Source organism: Fulmarus glacialis, unplaced genomic scaffold (genome assembly GCF_000690835.1).
Source record: "Fulmarus glacialis isolate BGI_N327 unplaced genomic scaffold, ASM69083v1 scaffold35126, whole genome shotgun sequence".
Taxonomy (NCBI): Eukaryota; Metazoa; Chordata; class Aves; order Procellariiformes; family Procellariidae; genus Fulmarus; species Fulmarus glacialis.
In genome coordinates, this window is record NW_009218112.1 from 32,204 (window position 1) to 48,623 (window position 16,420).

The 16,420-nt window shown below is 41.2% G+C and overlaps 1 protein-coding gene across 1 annotated transcript in view; it reads right to left on the bottom strand.

Moving 5' to 3' along the window:
• LIFR (leukemia inhibitory factor receptor alpha) overlaps nt 1-16,420 on the bottom strand; it is a 27,295-nt gene that overhangs the window by 8,685 nt on the left and 2,190 nt on the right. The window contains exons 3-12 of the mRNA XM_009579941.1: nt 15,518-15,669; nt 13,626-13,789; nt 12,629-12,803; nt 12,079-12,348; nt 9,869-9,998; nt 7,886-8,049; nt 6,293-6,438; nt 3,391-3,556; nt 3,161-3,231; nt 2,519-2,732 (exon numbers count right to left, since the gene is read on the bottom strand). Coding sequence (XP_009578236.1) covers nt 2,519-2,732; nt 3,161-3,231; nt 3,391-3,556; nt 6,293-6,438; nt 7,886-8,049; nt 9,869-9,998; nt 12,079-12,348; nt 12,629-12,803; nt 13,626-13,789; nt 15,518-15,669 — 1,652 coding nt within the window. The remainder of the gene's footprint in view (nt 1-2,518; nt 2,733-3,160; nt 3,232-3,390; nt 3,557-6,292; nt 6,439-7,885; nt 8,050-9,868; nt 9,999-12,078; nt 12,349-12,628; nt 12,804-13,625; nt 13,790-15,517; nt 15,670-16,420) is intronic.

Genomic DNA, 16,420 nt, shown 5'->3' on the forward strand with positions numbered 1-16,420 from the left:
TCCTGCTATCGTTTCATCAAACAGTTTGCTTTGTGTTTCTTTCAGTGTCTTGCTGTCACTCGCCAGACCACAGACCACCATTTTTTACCAAGAATCAACAGCAAAAGTCAAGTCCCTGGTGAACTTTATGGAGGCGCCAGTCTACCAAGGGTAAATTAAAAAAAAAAAAAAAAAAGGTTTGCCTTTTGCTTTAGTCTATTTTTCTTGTTTCTGATTATCAAAGGTTTAGCTGCCCTTGAAGTGATCAGATCTGGGAATGACTTCTGATTCCTGCAGCTTCCCTCCATGGCTGTCCATCAGATGGGACCCCGCCGAGCTAAGGGATGTTTTCCAAAGGCCACCAAAACAGCTGTGGCCCCACGACAGATCTGCAAAAACAATCTCAAGGTTTCAGTTTTTCCTTTTTCAATGTTCTCATTTATGCTTCCTATTGAGTCTATTATTTCATGTTATTGAAGCCATAAACTATGGAAGGCTGAAGGGCAAGGGCAGTTTTTAAGAAGCAGTGCTGTAAAAACTTTACTCTCACAGATGTGCTGTGAATGTCGAAGGACTGTACTTCTAAATAATCTTAACATACAGCTAAGTGTACAACCCTTTTCTAGCTTGCTCATGGCAAGAAAGACACACATGATTAAAAAAAGACAAGTCAACTCCAGAAGTCTTTCAATACTTTTCTGTAAAAAGCTACTATGAATCCAATGAAACTACACTTCTATGATGCTGGAAGAGAGCATATTTCTAATTAGACTGCTTTAATTTTCCTATTTACAGGAAAGACATTTTACTGACAATGAGCACATACTCCCTCAAAAATGCTGAAGTACGCCACACTCAATTTTATTTCCTGAGCCAGATGACTAGAAATTCACCCAGGGCAGTACTGCTCATTTTGATGTATTTATAGCTGCAACCTAGAGTAGTAGAAATAACTACTAGCACTATAGTTCTACTGTGGTAGGGGAGCCTGTAATAGCCAGATTATATGCCCCAACTCCCTACAGAGCACTTTTCAGAGACAGTGACAAATTCATTAAGGCAGAGTATCCTTTGTTTGTGTTTCCAGTTTGCACAAAACCTCAGCAGATCTCAAGCTTCAGAGCCACTGCTCCCTTACGGACATTAAAAGCACTTACAGACTGCACACAGGAAGCAGCCAGAAAAGATGTTTGGGCAGAAATGTCATCCAGTTCAGTGAATGAGTCATCTTTCATGACTCCAGTCCGTGAGTCAGATAATTCCTATACCAACTTGGGAGCAAATCTTCAACGAGTACAAGTTGGGTAACACCAAAGGGAACCGCAGACATTCAAGAGAAAGCTAAATGAACGCAAAGCTCCAGCTGCCATCAGCTGTCCCGCACCACAAACCTATTACAGAGACCTTCCTGACTCCCAGTCTCGTTCTTTCACTGCTGAAGGAGAGCTATAAAAGCACTTTCATTCATTCAACTGTCCCACACAATTACTTTTCCCTCCAAGGAGCAGACTAAGAATATACTTTTAGGTATTGGTGTTTCAGAGAAGTACAAGAAACATCAAGAGCAACCATTTTCCTTCACATAGAAACAAACTCGTATTTCTCTCACTGTGAATCTCAGTCAAAGCACGTTTCCTCCTGCAAGAGATGGCACTGTCTTATCAGAACCTGAGTTACAAGATGGGCAACCCTGATACCTGTTCTCTGGGTGGTGAAAGAGAAGCAGCACCATACATGCTCCTGGCAAACAAGCAGAGGGGCCTCGCTGTGTAAATCTGTCCTCCCTGCAGAGCATCAGGCAGATCTGGAGCTAGAGGTTTGGGCTTTGGGAGGTACACCCTTTCTGGTGTGCAGGGAAGCATGGACTCTCAGTAGCCACATGCAATATTATCTTCTCCCCAAGCTCAGTGTTAGGAGCAGAAAATCATTATCTGGCTCAGCTATTCCTCTCTACAAAAGCCAGCAGCAAGAGTGGCAGTGTTTTAATTGGGAAACTAAACTCCTACCTCCTTTTCAAATCCCAGCTCCTAGCACAAGAGTGCCAACACTTTAACAACCAGCCCAATTAATATTCTCCCGCAGAGCTCACAGGCATTGAACTGACAATTCTCCCCTTAAAAAGCCACACAACACCCCCAAAACTTTATTCTTATTCTCTTCAGCATGTAACACTTTTCAGCGTCTCAACAAGAACACACAGAAATAAACTGAGCTCCCTAAACATCAGAGATCGACACTAATGCTTTGAAGCCTGATCCTTGTTGTTCTTGGGAGGTCTCCAGAAAAGTGCAAATAGCTGCAGAGGCTGCACACTATCACCCTCCTTTTATACAGACAGCACAATTATGTGGCATGACGCTACCCTAAAAGCAAAGCAGCAATTTTTTTCTTCCCCCACCCAGTAGATTTGAGTGGGGAAATAAACCAGAAACCAAACACAAACAAACAAAGTATGTATCATCTTATTTTTCTGTAAACAAACTTGCCCAGGTATTCCCCAAGGTTTGAAGGTGCTTAGGTCTCTGCTGGGAGGACTCACCGCTTGGAAGTTCCACGCTCGTTATCCTTGAAGGAGGAGACGAGCCTGCATGATTTTTGGCTACAACGCTAATTACACAGTCGTTTTTCCCAAGTTTTATCTCAGTACTGTTTGAAGGTTCGGTGACTTCTTTATACTCCAGTGGTGTCTCTAGCAGGTAGCAAGACACTTCGTGAGACACTATTTTTCCATTGGCTTCAGAAAGGGATAAAGGCTAAGAACAGACAAAGAGCACATTAAAACCAAAATGGAATAAACAAAAGAAGACATAGGATAATATGAGTTTAATGTCCTGATATAGTCTGATGACTGTATTGGACTATGAGGCAGAAAAGACAGTTACTGAAGTGCGACGTTGAGAATTAACACATAAGTTCCTAAGTTTTTAATTTTCAGCTGGGATGTATTAAAAATTTAATTCTTCATGTGAAATGCTTCTCAATGCAATGTTTAAATTATAAAACTTTAATAATATTCTCATTTGTGAAAAATATTTCCCTCTATATATGGTTCTATAAAAAGTTAAGAAAAGCAGTCCTATTTATTGACTATAAACTTCACTCATTTATAAATGTGTAAGGAAATATTTTTTACCTAGAATTTTATTACATAATATTTTAAAACTTTAAATGTCCCATCTACCTTCCAGAAGATTTTTAGACTTTTTCCAGAAGGACTTCTCTCTCTCCAGATATCTGGTCCTCTTGCAGGAGCTAAGGAAAAAAAAAAAAAAGAGGGCTTTTTTTTCCCCCCCAAGTTGCACAGTAGACAATTTACCATCTATCAAAAAGTTAGCTTTTTAGATGGCTCATTTTAAAATATATGGCTTCACAAGTTCAACATTTTATCATCAAAGAATTAAATAAACTTACGGGCTTCCAATGTTGTGTGCTCCTCTATTCTGCTCCAGCCACTCCACATCCAGAAGTGGTCAGCAGCCGAACAGCGCACCCTGAACTGGTATTTGGTATACGGGTGCAATGCGTTCAGCTGAGCCGTGTAAGTTGAGAATTTTCCACCAGGCATGGAGACATTGTCCTGTTAAAAATTTACAACATATGTATTTTTTGCTCCTAGATTATGCTGAAAGTTAACACCTAAAAGGGTGTGAACAGTGTGAAAAAAACAGCTGCAGTCAAGCCCTACAAAGAAATTAATGAAAAAGGAAAATATTTCCTATGCAGTCACCCTAAACAAAGGAAAATTTTTCAGAGATCTGCCAAAATAAAATCATACGTAGCACAGAAGTTGAAATATGACAGGAGGTAGCATGTATGAGATACAAAGCATGAAAAGGAGAGATGAGCCTTCAATGGGATGAGCTCTGCAGGCAGTAGGAGGCTGCTGCTTCCCATCTATCCCATCCAGTCCCTCTCTCTTCTGCTCAGATGAGGCAGGCGAGGATTTCACCTCTGGTATTCAGAACCTGCACTTCCACTGTGCATGTGCACATCAAGCTGGGTGGACAAAGGCCTTTTTCCTAAGACACACGCACAGAAGCATGCTAAAGACAGTTTGTCTGAACAAGATGCATGTCATGCAGTCTTCTTCCCAGGCAGTCCTTTTTCCTTCAAAAGGTAGTATCCAGGTCTTACCCAGGTGATCTCTGTTCACAGCTCTTATGACAGGACTAGTCTCTCCCGTTATTCGTAAAACAGTGCGAGTCTAGAGAGTATTTCAGTTTCATGACTACTTAAAGAAACCCTGAGCCTGGGATATTTTTTACTGAATCTAATTATAACACATGTGCATCACAGCTGCCAAAAACTGGACTCCAAGTGACTTTAAGCTGCAACTAATTGTGCTTTTCTAAAGCCAAATGACAACTTGAAAAATATTAAAAAAATCAACAATCTCTCATACGGATGGAAAAGCTTCTGAAAACATGCTCAAAATGCCATGTAAAACCCCATAACAATTTCACAGCTACTTTTGTTCATTACAGGCAACTCCTGGAGGCTTTTTATTAAGCAACCAGAGGCAACATAATGAGTCTGTAAAAGCATCTACCAAGCTGTTTGCTGTGTTTCAAAATATCTGTAGCTGCAGGCTCTGATAGGTGCACTGAAACCGCTACGGCAGCGTTAAGACCTTACCACCTCCCACTGCCCCAGAGGACTAACCTGGTAGCAGAGTTCACAAGCAAGTGCATGCCGCAGGCTTCAAGCAGCTTAACTGTGGCTAGACAGAACTGTGCAAACCTACTTTTTTAGCAGTTTAAGCTAATTGAGCTGGGAGTGGGTGACACTCGGCTGTTTGTTTCCCCCGCTGACTGCTCCAGGAGCAGTCGCTGTTGCGAGCTGAGAAATGCAGTCAACTGTGGGTGATGGTATTTCTATATAGACCAAAATAGACTATAGACCAAAATCCAACACAGCTCATCTGTCAGAGCTGTTATGTACATCTAAAAAACAGTTCCTTCTGCTTTTAATTCCCAAGATATCTATGATTTTCTTCGCAGTACCTAATCTCTGGGTACTACTTAACACATGTCATTACAGAGAAAATATAAAAGCTTAAGGGTTCCACACTCATTAAGTGTTTTGGAAGTATTTTAAAAATACTCTTACAGAGCATGCATTAACTACTACCCTATTATTTTAGAGGCAAGGTATATAATGATTATCTTCAGCCTTAGCTGCATCACTTCTGTGGTTTAAGTGACTTTATTCAAGGCTGTGCCTAACAGGCAACTAAATGCATTGGGTAATAGAATACTCCTGCTAAAAATCAAACAAGCATTGTAAAAAGCAGCCTCTGAAGTTCATCTGCTCAAATTACAAAATCAGGCTCTGCGCACTAAGACCTGGTAATTCTGCATGGGCCTACCCAAGCTGGTCAGAGATACTCCATCTGAATGCACAAACACAGGATTTGGGGGTAAACCTCAGGCCAACTGAACATGCAGTTCTGCCATTAGGCTTCCCCAGTGACACAGATCACCCCACACTAAGTTAGGCAATACGGAAGAAGAGGATATAATCCTACCACCTACACTCGGTATCTGATGCTGGTGTCTAAATCAGTATCATCTGGCAGTCAGCAGAGTAAATACGCATCTCCAGCTGGTGACGCAGAGCACCAAAGCCAGGCAGCAGCTGGAAGCCTAAATGCTGGAAAATCTGAACCCCACCCAGAAATACCACCTTCTCTCCAGCTGCAGAGGTCTTCAGCCGGGGATTACCTACTGATATGCCCAGTGGGAGAATCCTTCCCTATCCTGTCTCCACACCACTGACATACGAGCAGGTTTAGCAGCTCCGTATTACAGCCACATGCATGTCAATTGCTGATAGCAAGCACATCAACTGTTCTCTGAGGGGAAAAAAAAAAAAAAAAGAAGAAATTCAACTACAGACTGCAAGAGGCAATCTGAAACAACCACTGTGGAAGTCTGCAGGGCAGCAGCACATCCTGGAACAAGTGTCGGTTAATACAGTTTGCATGAGGAAGGACAAAGCACAAGGACTGTTACCTAAGGGGTCAGCATAAAGCACTATGCACCCTCTCCAAGTACCAAATAACATGGTGGGTAATTTGACTTTCCTCTAAATTGTTTAAAACCAACCAAAAAAAAGAAAGCAGGCAACAATGGAGATGAGCAGAACTTTTTCTGTAGTAGATGAACTTCTAGTCGTTACCAATTTAATCATTTAATAAGATGATCAGAATGAAGCTCTTAGAGAGAAAAGAATTTGAAATGTAGTTAGTTCAGTGAAAAAGATCAACATCTGAGCCAAAAAAAAAAAAAAAATCCATTAAAGCAACACTTACCAGTTTCCGCTCAGAGTGACCACTGCTAATTTCAATTTGACACAGAAGCCTGATCTCAGCAAAGCTGCCATTTATAAACCAACGCAGAAGGACGCTTGTAGAGCTGTTCCCAGAAACAGTTAACTTTTCTGGAGTTTTTGGATGAACTTAAAAAAAAAGGAAAAAACCCTCAGTTCTAAGAAAAAAACATTCACTTTAGTTCAGAAAAACCTGATTTTAAAAGATCAAAGAGAATCAGAAGGATAAATAAGTAATCCGATCAGCAACTAGGACAGCTAGTGCTGGGAAGGCACTTCCAAGCAATCTCATTCCTCATGCTCTTCTAAGCTATCAAACATTGTAACAGATTTACTTAAAGCTGAGCGTACTAGCATGTGTGATAAGGAGTTGGAGACGCAGAAAAACATTTCGCCTCCTACTGACTTTATCAAAAACGCAAAACACAAGCTATTTCAAAGGACCACAGTGACGGATGAAATTCACTCAACTTTGTTCACCTTCTGGGAACTTTGTAAGTTAGAACTTAAAATCTGCAAACTCAGACAGGGTAGGACCCCTGAATGACCTCTCCCTCCCCAAAACTCCCTTCATGGATTTTTCAATAATATTCAGTACTACTATTCATAGCTATACAAGAAAAAAATCTCTACTGTTGGAATTGGTCTGGTTACTCTTAAGGAAATATGTACTCTATGTTGGGAATTAAGCGGACAGTGAGGGAAAGAAAGGAAAGGAAACAAATAGAAAATAGCAGTCGTACCGACTGGGTACAAAACAGCCCAGTTTATAATTAACAGAAACAAATTATGCTTTTTTAGGACCTGCCAATTTAGTCTGACAATTCTAATCTCAGGCTACTTGAACTGCGACATGGACAGAAAAACCTCACCATCTTCAATTTCAAATTCAGTTTTTTGGAGAGAATGGCAGAATTCTGTAACCGTTAGGAACCCCTGAATCCTCAGCTGTGGTTGTGGAGGCAGGTGGAAAAGGATGGGGAAGACAGCACTAGAAAGGTGGTCACCTTCTCCCTTTCCTTGTTTAAACTGCAGGTCTAATGAAAGAAGTAATTTCTTTCCACAAACCACGACAGCAGATGATCAATACCAATAGCAGCTAATACTCCTGCTATTACCTTTTAGTGTTGCTTTTATTATGCTCCAAATCCTGCTGTTGTAAACCTGCATATTTTTTGCTCTGTAAGCAGGCACTGAAATACAGGGTCACTCACAGTTCATAAAGTTACACCTAAATTTTAATTATTGATGTGTAACAGAATATGAAGTAATACATAAACAGCAGCTGGCTAATTATTAGATCACAAGTAGCATTTATCCACACAGCAGTGTATCCAATCTCGTAGCACTGCTGTCAAGAACTGGCATCTCCCTGTACACCTAATCGTTGCCTCAGGACATGTCCTAAGCTATGTTCTTTTCAAGTTCAAATTATCGAACACAGCAAAATACTGGTGACAATAAAGCAAAGTAATGACAAGTATACCATGTCAGAGTTGTTCAAAGCCAAAACAAAGCAAATGGTTAGCATGCAGTAAACATATACCTTTTTGCCTTTGTAATTCTTAAGTCTTACCTCTTTGAGTTAAATCAACCAAAAGCGATGATTCTGTTTGCCCGATAGGATTGGAGACGCCTAATATGAAATCATAGGTTTTTTGATCAGCCAGTACTGGAAAGCCACAGACACGCTCTCTGTTCATTTCATTGACTTCACATGAAACATTTTTACCAGATATTCTACAAAATAAAAAGCAGGGGGGGAACAACTTAATTTTTGAGTAACATAATTTCTAGCAACAGTCAGAAGTCTAGACTAAAAACACAGTGAAGAACGATGGGTTCACTGACACATGGCTTACAGAATGATTTGATCGCAGAGGCATATCTAACACCACAACGCAGGTTAAAGTGGCATCAGTCATGACTTGCCCTGTTCTCACGTGAAACTCTCCTCTTCCACTAGCATAACATTTCCATCCTCTCACTTCTCAGAAGCCTGGAAAACAGGTAGGTCCTGTAAAACCACCTCACAAGTCACAACTAAGATTCTGATTTAAAGTATCTTTGTTCAGATCAGCATACATTTGCATTTAAAAAATGTTCTTAATGGCTTTCTGAACTAGGGAGATGTGACACACATTACGTCTTTCTATCAGCCCTGCCAAAACTAAACTAAGGTTTGTCACCTGGGATACATCCACCAGTCCCAGTGATTTTAAATCAAAAGCAGGAGAGGCAGTCTGGTAACAGCCAAGACCAGCATTACATCTTTAGGGGTAAAATCTAAAGTATATATCTGTATGTATGTACGTATATAGACGTTGCTTTAATTACAGTCTGTGTAAACCTCTCATTCAGTAGCACAAGTTTAATTTCTTCCTTCAGGCATTTTTGTTGTGTTCTAGCTGAGCTCTCTCCACACCATACTCTCTATTTCAATAGCTCAGAGTGGGCTGAGAACAAGGATGAGAATATTTACCCTGAAATGCATCACATTAATCTCCTCATAGCTGCGGGCTGAGCGAAACAAGTCTGAACTACATCCTCGTTTATGAGCTGAATATGGGCAGCCAGTGACTGGAGCTCCTTTCCTTTGAATACCTGCTCTGTTTTGTCCCCCTCTTTGCACCCCACCCAATTACTTTTTTAGCACTAGCATCCTGGACGACATCTGTGACCATAACTCAATCCTCGTTGCCTCTGACTTGCTTCAAAGCCACCATGAGACTCCATTTCCCATCAGTTTGTGTGACTCAGGCCTCTCCTGGCTCCTTTCCCTGACTACTCCTTTGGCATGACGGGGGAGCCTCCTCGCCACGGGGATTTTGTTAACTCCTCACTAACTTCTAATCACAACCACCAAGGAATCCCATTTGCAAGTGCTATTCCAAACCAGCGATTCTTCACTTCTAAGGCTTTACGTGGCCTACGATGTAAGACACCAGTCTCCACTTCTTTCTGTGGATGATGCCAGTGTCATTTTCCCTTTCAGTGTTTTCCAGGTAACATCACTTTGCCTGCTCTACACTATCTAGTTCTTAATGCTGGGAGGAGAATGGATGTAGGCTTATTGCTATTTTCCCTAGTAGCATTTGGGAAATGGCCCATGGCCTGTCTTACAATTGTTCCTCAGTGAGTTTCTGTCATCCTGCATAGCAGAAGCTCAGCAAATACCTGACAGATGATCTGACACAGGTTTCACATTAAAAATTTTTTAAAATTAGTGAATGACTCCTACTATCTCCCTGTATTTTCATATTGGTCTTATCTACATGTTGGCGGCAGCCTGACAGACTAAGCCCTTTAGTTTCTCATGAGTTCATAATGACATAAGTCTTTGGGAAAAGCCATTCTTAATTCCCATTGGAATTCTGCAGAGCTAGACAAGGGCTCTCCAAGTTTAGTTTAGTTTCAACCTCCACAAACTCTTGAAAAGTATTTTAGGCTTTAAACAATGGAGACTATCTCATTTAAATAGTGGTGCAGAAAGTCACAGGCAACAATGGATATATTCCAGTTCTACCCTTTTACTTCTTCTAGTGCTGAATTATTTTACCTTTCAAATAAACTGTATTTTGTTCTTCGTTTTCCATATAGTCCACTGGGTCTGCCTGGTTTCCAGGTGCATTTTATTATCAGGAAGTTGGATGTTTCACAGCTGAGGTTTTGGGGAATATCAGGGGCATCTGTAGCATGAAAGGAAACCAGAACAGTTAGCTGATGTTTTGCTAGCCTAGTGTGACGGTTGGGACACTAAATTCCTGAAAGCATCACCATTCATTTATGCTGGATCTAGATCGCGTGCCTCACAAATACATGGTAATAGTTACACTCCAACCATATAAATAATATGCTTAAAAAAAAATCCCAGTAAAACAGATGGATAATTATTATCAGCCCCATCTGACTAACACTTGACTCTAGGCTTCTAAGTGGGTGGGTAATCTGGTAAATCATATGCAAATATGTTTACAAGCTCCAGGCTCTGACCTGGAATTGTTTCACTGAAACTCTGCCAAGACTTTTCCAAAATTCTGAGCATCAGTTTAGCTGCTGAGCAATGCAGGAATTTTTATTACATGCCAGTCCCACCGCTGCTTTGAACTCTCCAAGCAAGTCATGTCAAGGAGATGTTTCCTTTAGCATGAATTCCACACTGAATTTGAAAGTTAAAGCAAGCTCCGAATGGCTTGTCCTCTTCACTGTTGCTTTGGAAGTGCCCATCTTTTTCTTTTAAAGCTTGTTCTTTGCTCCCATACTAGAGCAGTGTTGAGTGCCTTCCTGGAGAAGATGGCAGTGCTCCCAACAGAGAGGGTAACCATCCTAACATGAGACTAAGAGAGCACTTATTTCAAGTCTCATACATTTTTCTCCAAAAGGTAGCACAATAAGATCCATGTAGCTGCCTAGAGAAGGGGCACTAACACAGGAGGCAACAGTGGCAGGCTTAGTTCAGATTATGAGCAGCGCGCCGAAAAGAACACTTATTTTGCCAGGCCTACGCTTAACCAATGCGGCGTGCATACACATTTAATTCTTCTACCTTTTCTTCCCCAAATGTCTCTCATCAGCAAAAGCATCATGCAAAGTCCTCTCCCTTCCCACTAAGTAGGTACCACAAGAAGAAACACTGGCAGGAGACAGACTTTGTCACATCCCAGCTCTTCAAAAACCACTGTATGGGAAAAACCTATGGGATTATCACAGCCTTTGTTCATGAACCACTGACTTACTTACCTGGAAGATTCTCCCACAGAAGCAAATACTGCACAAATAATGTAAAAATGGCATCTCACTCAGAAGTCAAAAAAGGTTGGATTCTGTTTTGCATTTGCTATCACACACTTAATATACAAAGTCAACAACAGGAGGAACAGGCTGGAGTTGGGAACACACTTTTAGAATGAGTCCGGTCTCTCTTCTCCTTTCCCTCAACCCCAGGGGCCCTAAGTTCCAAGGCAGGCATTTGTAATGGGGAACAGTATTCTAATGGACAGCTATCGGAAGATGTTAACTCTCAAAACCCCTGTGGGGAAAACACACAAAGCTCTGAAGCGACCAATTATGGGAAAGAAGAACCAGGTACTTTCAGTAGTTTGTTTTAAGAGGTATCTGTATCTGAAAGAGATTTCTGAGGCTGGCATGGTGACACAGAGAAGATACACAGTGATTCAGTATCTTTAAAGAAAATACTAAAGGAATGTTTAGAAGATTTGCCAGGAAAGAGGAACTGTCAGCTGGGTTCCTTTGCTGTAATTAGCTCTCAGGGAGCTACTGCCCTGGCTGAGCGTCTGTTGTTGTTGCTGCAAGTCTAACTGTTTTATTGTCTTCATCTGACTGGTTGGTAAATGAATGTTTTCACTTACAATTCTTGCTCTTACTCTCGCCTTGTCATGGACCAAACTAGAAGAGATGTAAACCTAAAGTGATAAGAGACTGAGGATGAATCTTCATATGGCAATAAACTACTAAGTATTCCAGATTATGAAGAAGTGCCTTAGAAAAAGAGATCAAGGAGAGAAGCACTGGGCCAGGTTCTAAGAGAAGAGGGCTTACATGGGTACCTCCTCATCCTCCCAACCTTGGTGTCTTCTCCATGGGCTGGAGTTTCCACAGTGAAATCAAACAAATACAATCCCAGTTCATCCTCAGAAGCCAAAGGCCAAGGGAAAAAAGAGCCACAATAGTATTTGTTTCCTAGCAGAACCTTAAGAGTCTCAAAATGATTTTGATTTTCCTAAGGTTAGTAAACAGAATGATACATACATCCTACAAACAAGACAGTTCCATCCATCTCATCTTCGGACAGTATGCACACTACATTTGTCCCACTGGTATCTGAAGCACTGGCATTTAGCACTCTGATTGCACTGCTCCGACTGCTCAGATGTATCATTGGGTATATTTCTGATCCATAAGTTATCCGTTGTATCTGCTGTCCTTCTTCATGGACACAACAAATTGTCACATCTGAACCTACTGCCACCACGGTGTCCTGAGGGAACACCCCACTCCCATTGGGCTCGGTATCTCTTCCTAGCAGAGAAGGAAGAACAGAAAACAAAAACAAACAAAAAACCTCACATGAACAATTTGCTATAAACATGGCGCTGATCAGCTAAAATGTGACTTAGGAGCACTCCAATGCATACAAATCAATGTTTACGAGGTTTCATTAACTAATGATAGCATTATTTCTCTCATCAAAACACCCCCAAAAGCAGCAACCCATCACTGCCTAATGCTTTTCCTCTGATTTTGGCTTGCTTTTCATAAAGCAATCAAAGTCCATGTGGTGGCAAGGGAACAAACATACCAGGGATCTCTTCTACTGGGCTCCAGTCACTCCAATCCTTGGGGCCAATGAACTGGGTTACATTAATATAACAGCGAATCTTCACATAATGCGATGTACACTCCAAAGGCATATCTGATGTCCAGTTCCAAGAAAGAATGATGTCTTCATGAGTCAGTTTTGAATAGTAAGTTACCTACAAAGTTTTCCCCCCAAAAAAAGAACCAAGAGAGAGTTTATGAGCACCTGTTAGCAATGACCTACAATCTCCCAGGTGTCAACAGAATGGCAAATTAAGTGAAGTAAATCACAAAATCCTGATAGATGGTTGGAGCGTTCCACCTAATTTTCAGTTGTGTTGTGAATTTACTTGGACAAAAGCCTAAGATGCTGAACAGCCCACCAGCCAGGTAGACTACGAGCCAGAAATACCAGAGGGCAGACATTTGAGTGAGAGCAGGAAGCTCGCCAAGCATTTCAAAAGGTATACTGCATCCCAGTATCCTGGGCCTCTCCCAGGCAGCGAAATGTTCCAACTTTTCCAAAATGACACTCTTCTAATATTTGTTCCAGGATGCACATTTTATCTTTTCTCCATTCCTAAAAATTATAGGACAGAGCTATAAATTGGCCTGGAATAACTGTGGTAACTGTGGTTGCAAAAAAAAGCAAACTGAACGTTCAAAGACCTCCAAGACTTGATACACTGTTGGAGAAGCAAAGCAGAGATAATGGTGTAAAATATCTGCCAAATTCATAAGCAAGTTCTAATTAAAAAAACCTTACTAGATTTAAAAAAAAAAAAAAAAAAAAAGCCGTGACTGTGAATAAGTACTGACAGTATAGTAGCTAGTGTCCTCATAACTTAACAAGTTGCCTACCAGAAGCATGACTACACTCAGGTTCTGCAAAGCTCTATAATCTTCATTATTCTCAGCTTTCTTCAAATGACATCCCAGAATATTACCAAGGGCAAAAAATGTATATATATTTTTCATAAAGGAAGTAAAGGACTTACTTGTGTGACTTTTTCCATTGCTTCTTTACGGAGTATCTGAATCTGCCAAAAGGCGTCCAGTCCGTATGGGAAGACTGATCCGTTATCACTCCACTTCAGATTTAATGTGGAAGTTGAAAAGTCAGGTGTTAAACTAAGAATGCGTGGAGTGAAAGGAACAAATGCTGGAAAAAAAGAGAGGGGAAAAAAGCCATATTCAAGTCATTAGTCAGCAACACCAGCCCTACAGGTGTTTAACAGCCACATCTCTCTGCCCTCAGCTAGCTAGTAGCCATAATCATGTAACTCAGTCTCTATAATTAGAACAAGATGGGCTCTGTCATTACTTGAGCATGAAAGTTCCCAGGAAAGCACAGGTGCTAATGAGTCACCAGGTAGCATTTTCTTCTAACACCTCAACATGCAGATGTATGAGTAACTGATCATGAATATGACTCTTCACAATGCACAGTAAGGAAGACATCATATCTTTCACAACCTTCATTCTATGCCACGGATAAAGGAAACATGGCGACAGTCTTTGAAGTGTACATGAGAACACATCTAGGGAGGACAATGGAAAATCCCCCAAAGGAAGAAGTGGGTTTTGGAGACCAGCAGGGAAGAGGGAACTTGCAACAAAAGCTAGAGTAGGGAGAAAGGAGAGCAGAAGCACAGGCTGGAAGAAGCTCATATGAGGCTCTGAAGAGGATCATGGGGAATGTGGTTTTGAGCTACAAGAAATATTAAAGGCATGACATGATGATGGGGACTGGACAGGGAGATTAAACAGAAGCACCTCTTCTGTGAATGGGTAGTGGTGAAGCAAGAGGCTGAGAAGCAGGCAAGAGTTATGGCAGATCAAGCGTTATGGCAGTTCATTGGGCCTGGTGCAGGATAAATCCTGGTTTTAAAATGTGTGATTTATTCAACTTCGGTCCTGGCCAAGGCTCTGAGAGCCTGCAAAGTGTTCAGCAGAGTCAACACGCTACCCGGGATAACCTGTGACGAACCTGAGAAACCCATACTGCCCGGAGTCAGCAAGATGCTGGAGAACCCAGTGTGTTCCCCACATATTTTTGAGTTGTGTTTTGTTAAAGTTCTTGAGCTGCTCTCAACTGAAGAGAAAACTAAGCCATGGAGAAGAAGTGCTACTGACTTTAGATTTTTACTGCACTGAAGGAATAAGCAGGCAAACCGAAACCAAAGATGAAATTATGAGCAAGTGTGGCAGATGGTGTCAACGCCTCCTTTGGGAGGAAGGAGGTGGGAAAAAGTCTAATTTATCTAAAACTCCAATACGATGCAGCCTACCTCCCAAGCATAAATGTATTTGCTCAGTTTCATATACATTTTAACAAAATGGGTAAGTTGGGCATTAAGAAAATATGATCCTGTCAGGAGTGATATATGATATAACTGCCCTTAAAATGCTGTGAAGTTGCAGGAATAAACTACTTAATTCTGTAGCAGTTCAGCATTTAAAATGGGAGAACAGGCACTAGGAAGTTTATTCTCCCTTTCCCAAGTCAAGTCTGAGCAAATGCACTTTATGCCCCATGCAGGTACTTCAGTATGTAATTAGAAACTTGTTTACAAACCCTTCCTAATTTGCAAGAAGGAAAAAAAAAGGCAAAGAGTGATTAGGGGGATGTAACAATGTTGTACTTTGTTTTCCTCCTCACATTCTGCGCTTGATTTCTCTGCTATGATCTATGGATAAGAGGGGTTTCCTTTCCCCTGAAGGGGGAGAGAAAACAACCTGTTATGTATGGTAGATTCATATGGACTCAGCACATCAACATTTTACATACAGGAACACTGCCAAAGAAAACTGCATGTATATACACTTCTGCAGCATTGCTAATCATAGTATAAAAGCCTTATGTACACACATAAAACCTGATACTTACAGATGTCTTTCTTGTGAATTTCAAATTCTTTGGTACCAAAAGGAGTTCCAGAAATGCTGCTTGTGGTTATTGTCACCGTGGTGGAGCTCTCTGGGACTGGAATCTCGACCCTTTTCTCCTTAGTTTTAAAACACATTGGAGGGTGGAGGTCACTGAAAAGACAGAGAGGATTAAGCAGGTATTTCAGCTGATAGAAAGCTAAGGCAAGTGAAGTCCTATTCCTAGGACACTAATAAAACACAAATTCTCCGTAATATAACAGAGAGCTCCATATCAAGTCTGTGAAGGAGTAAGACTTGCATGGGCTTTCGTTAGCATCAGATTAACAGGCATTCCTTGTGCACTAGTTGTACAGTGCAGCTACCTAGTTGTTAAGAGAACACTTCAAAGTGAAAAACTGACTTTTTAACCGAAAGACACATTTCTGAAACCTACAGTCACCATGAATCAACATTTCAAAATAAGCAAAATAAAATCCCCCAAACCCAACAGTACCTCCCCTTCCCTTTATGTTTCCTGACTCCCTCTCCCTCCATTTCTTCTCAAAGTGATTGCATATGGGTGCAAAGAGCAAGTTCACCCATCTATGTCCCCATCTCAGAACAAATCTTTTAGCTCCCTTCTGCTGCTCAGCTCGTAGGGCGGGCAGGGGAGAGAACTGCCAAGATCCCAGATGGAAATACAGCCTGCGCATGTTGTTTGTGCAGTGCTCAGCACAATGTGATCTGGCCTTTGTGTGGAGGTCGTAGATACATACAGGAGACAATAATGGACGGGTCAAGTCTCTTTGCTCATTATCATTGATACGCAACTAGAAAGGCAAAAAGTTTGGAAAAATCCAGACCTTCCTCTTGGGGGAATGATGGGAGGAAGGAAAGCAAAGAGAACAATGCCAGACTTCCT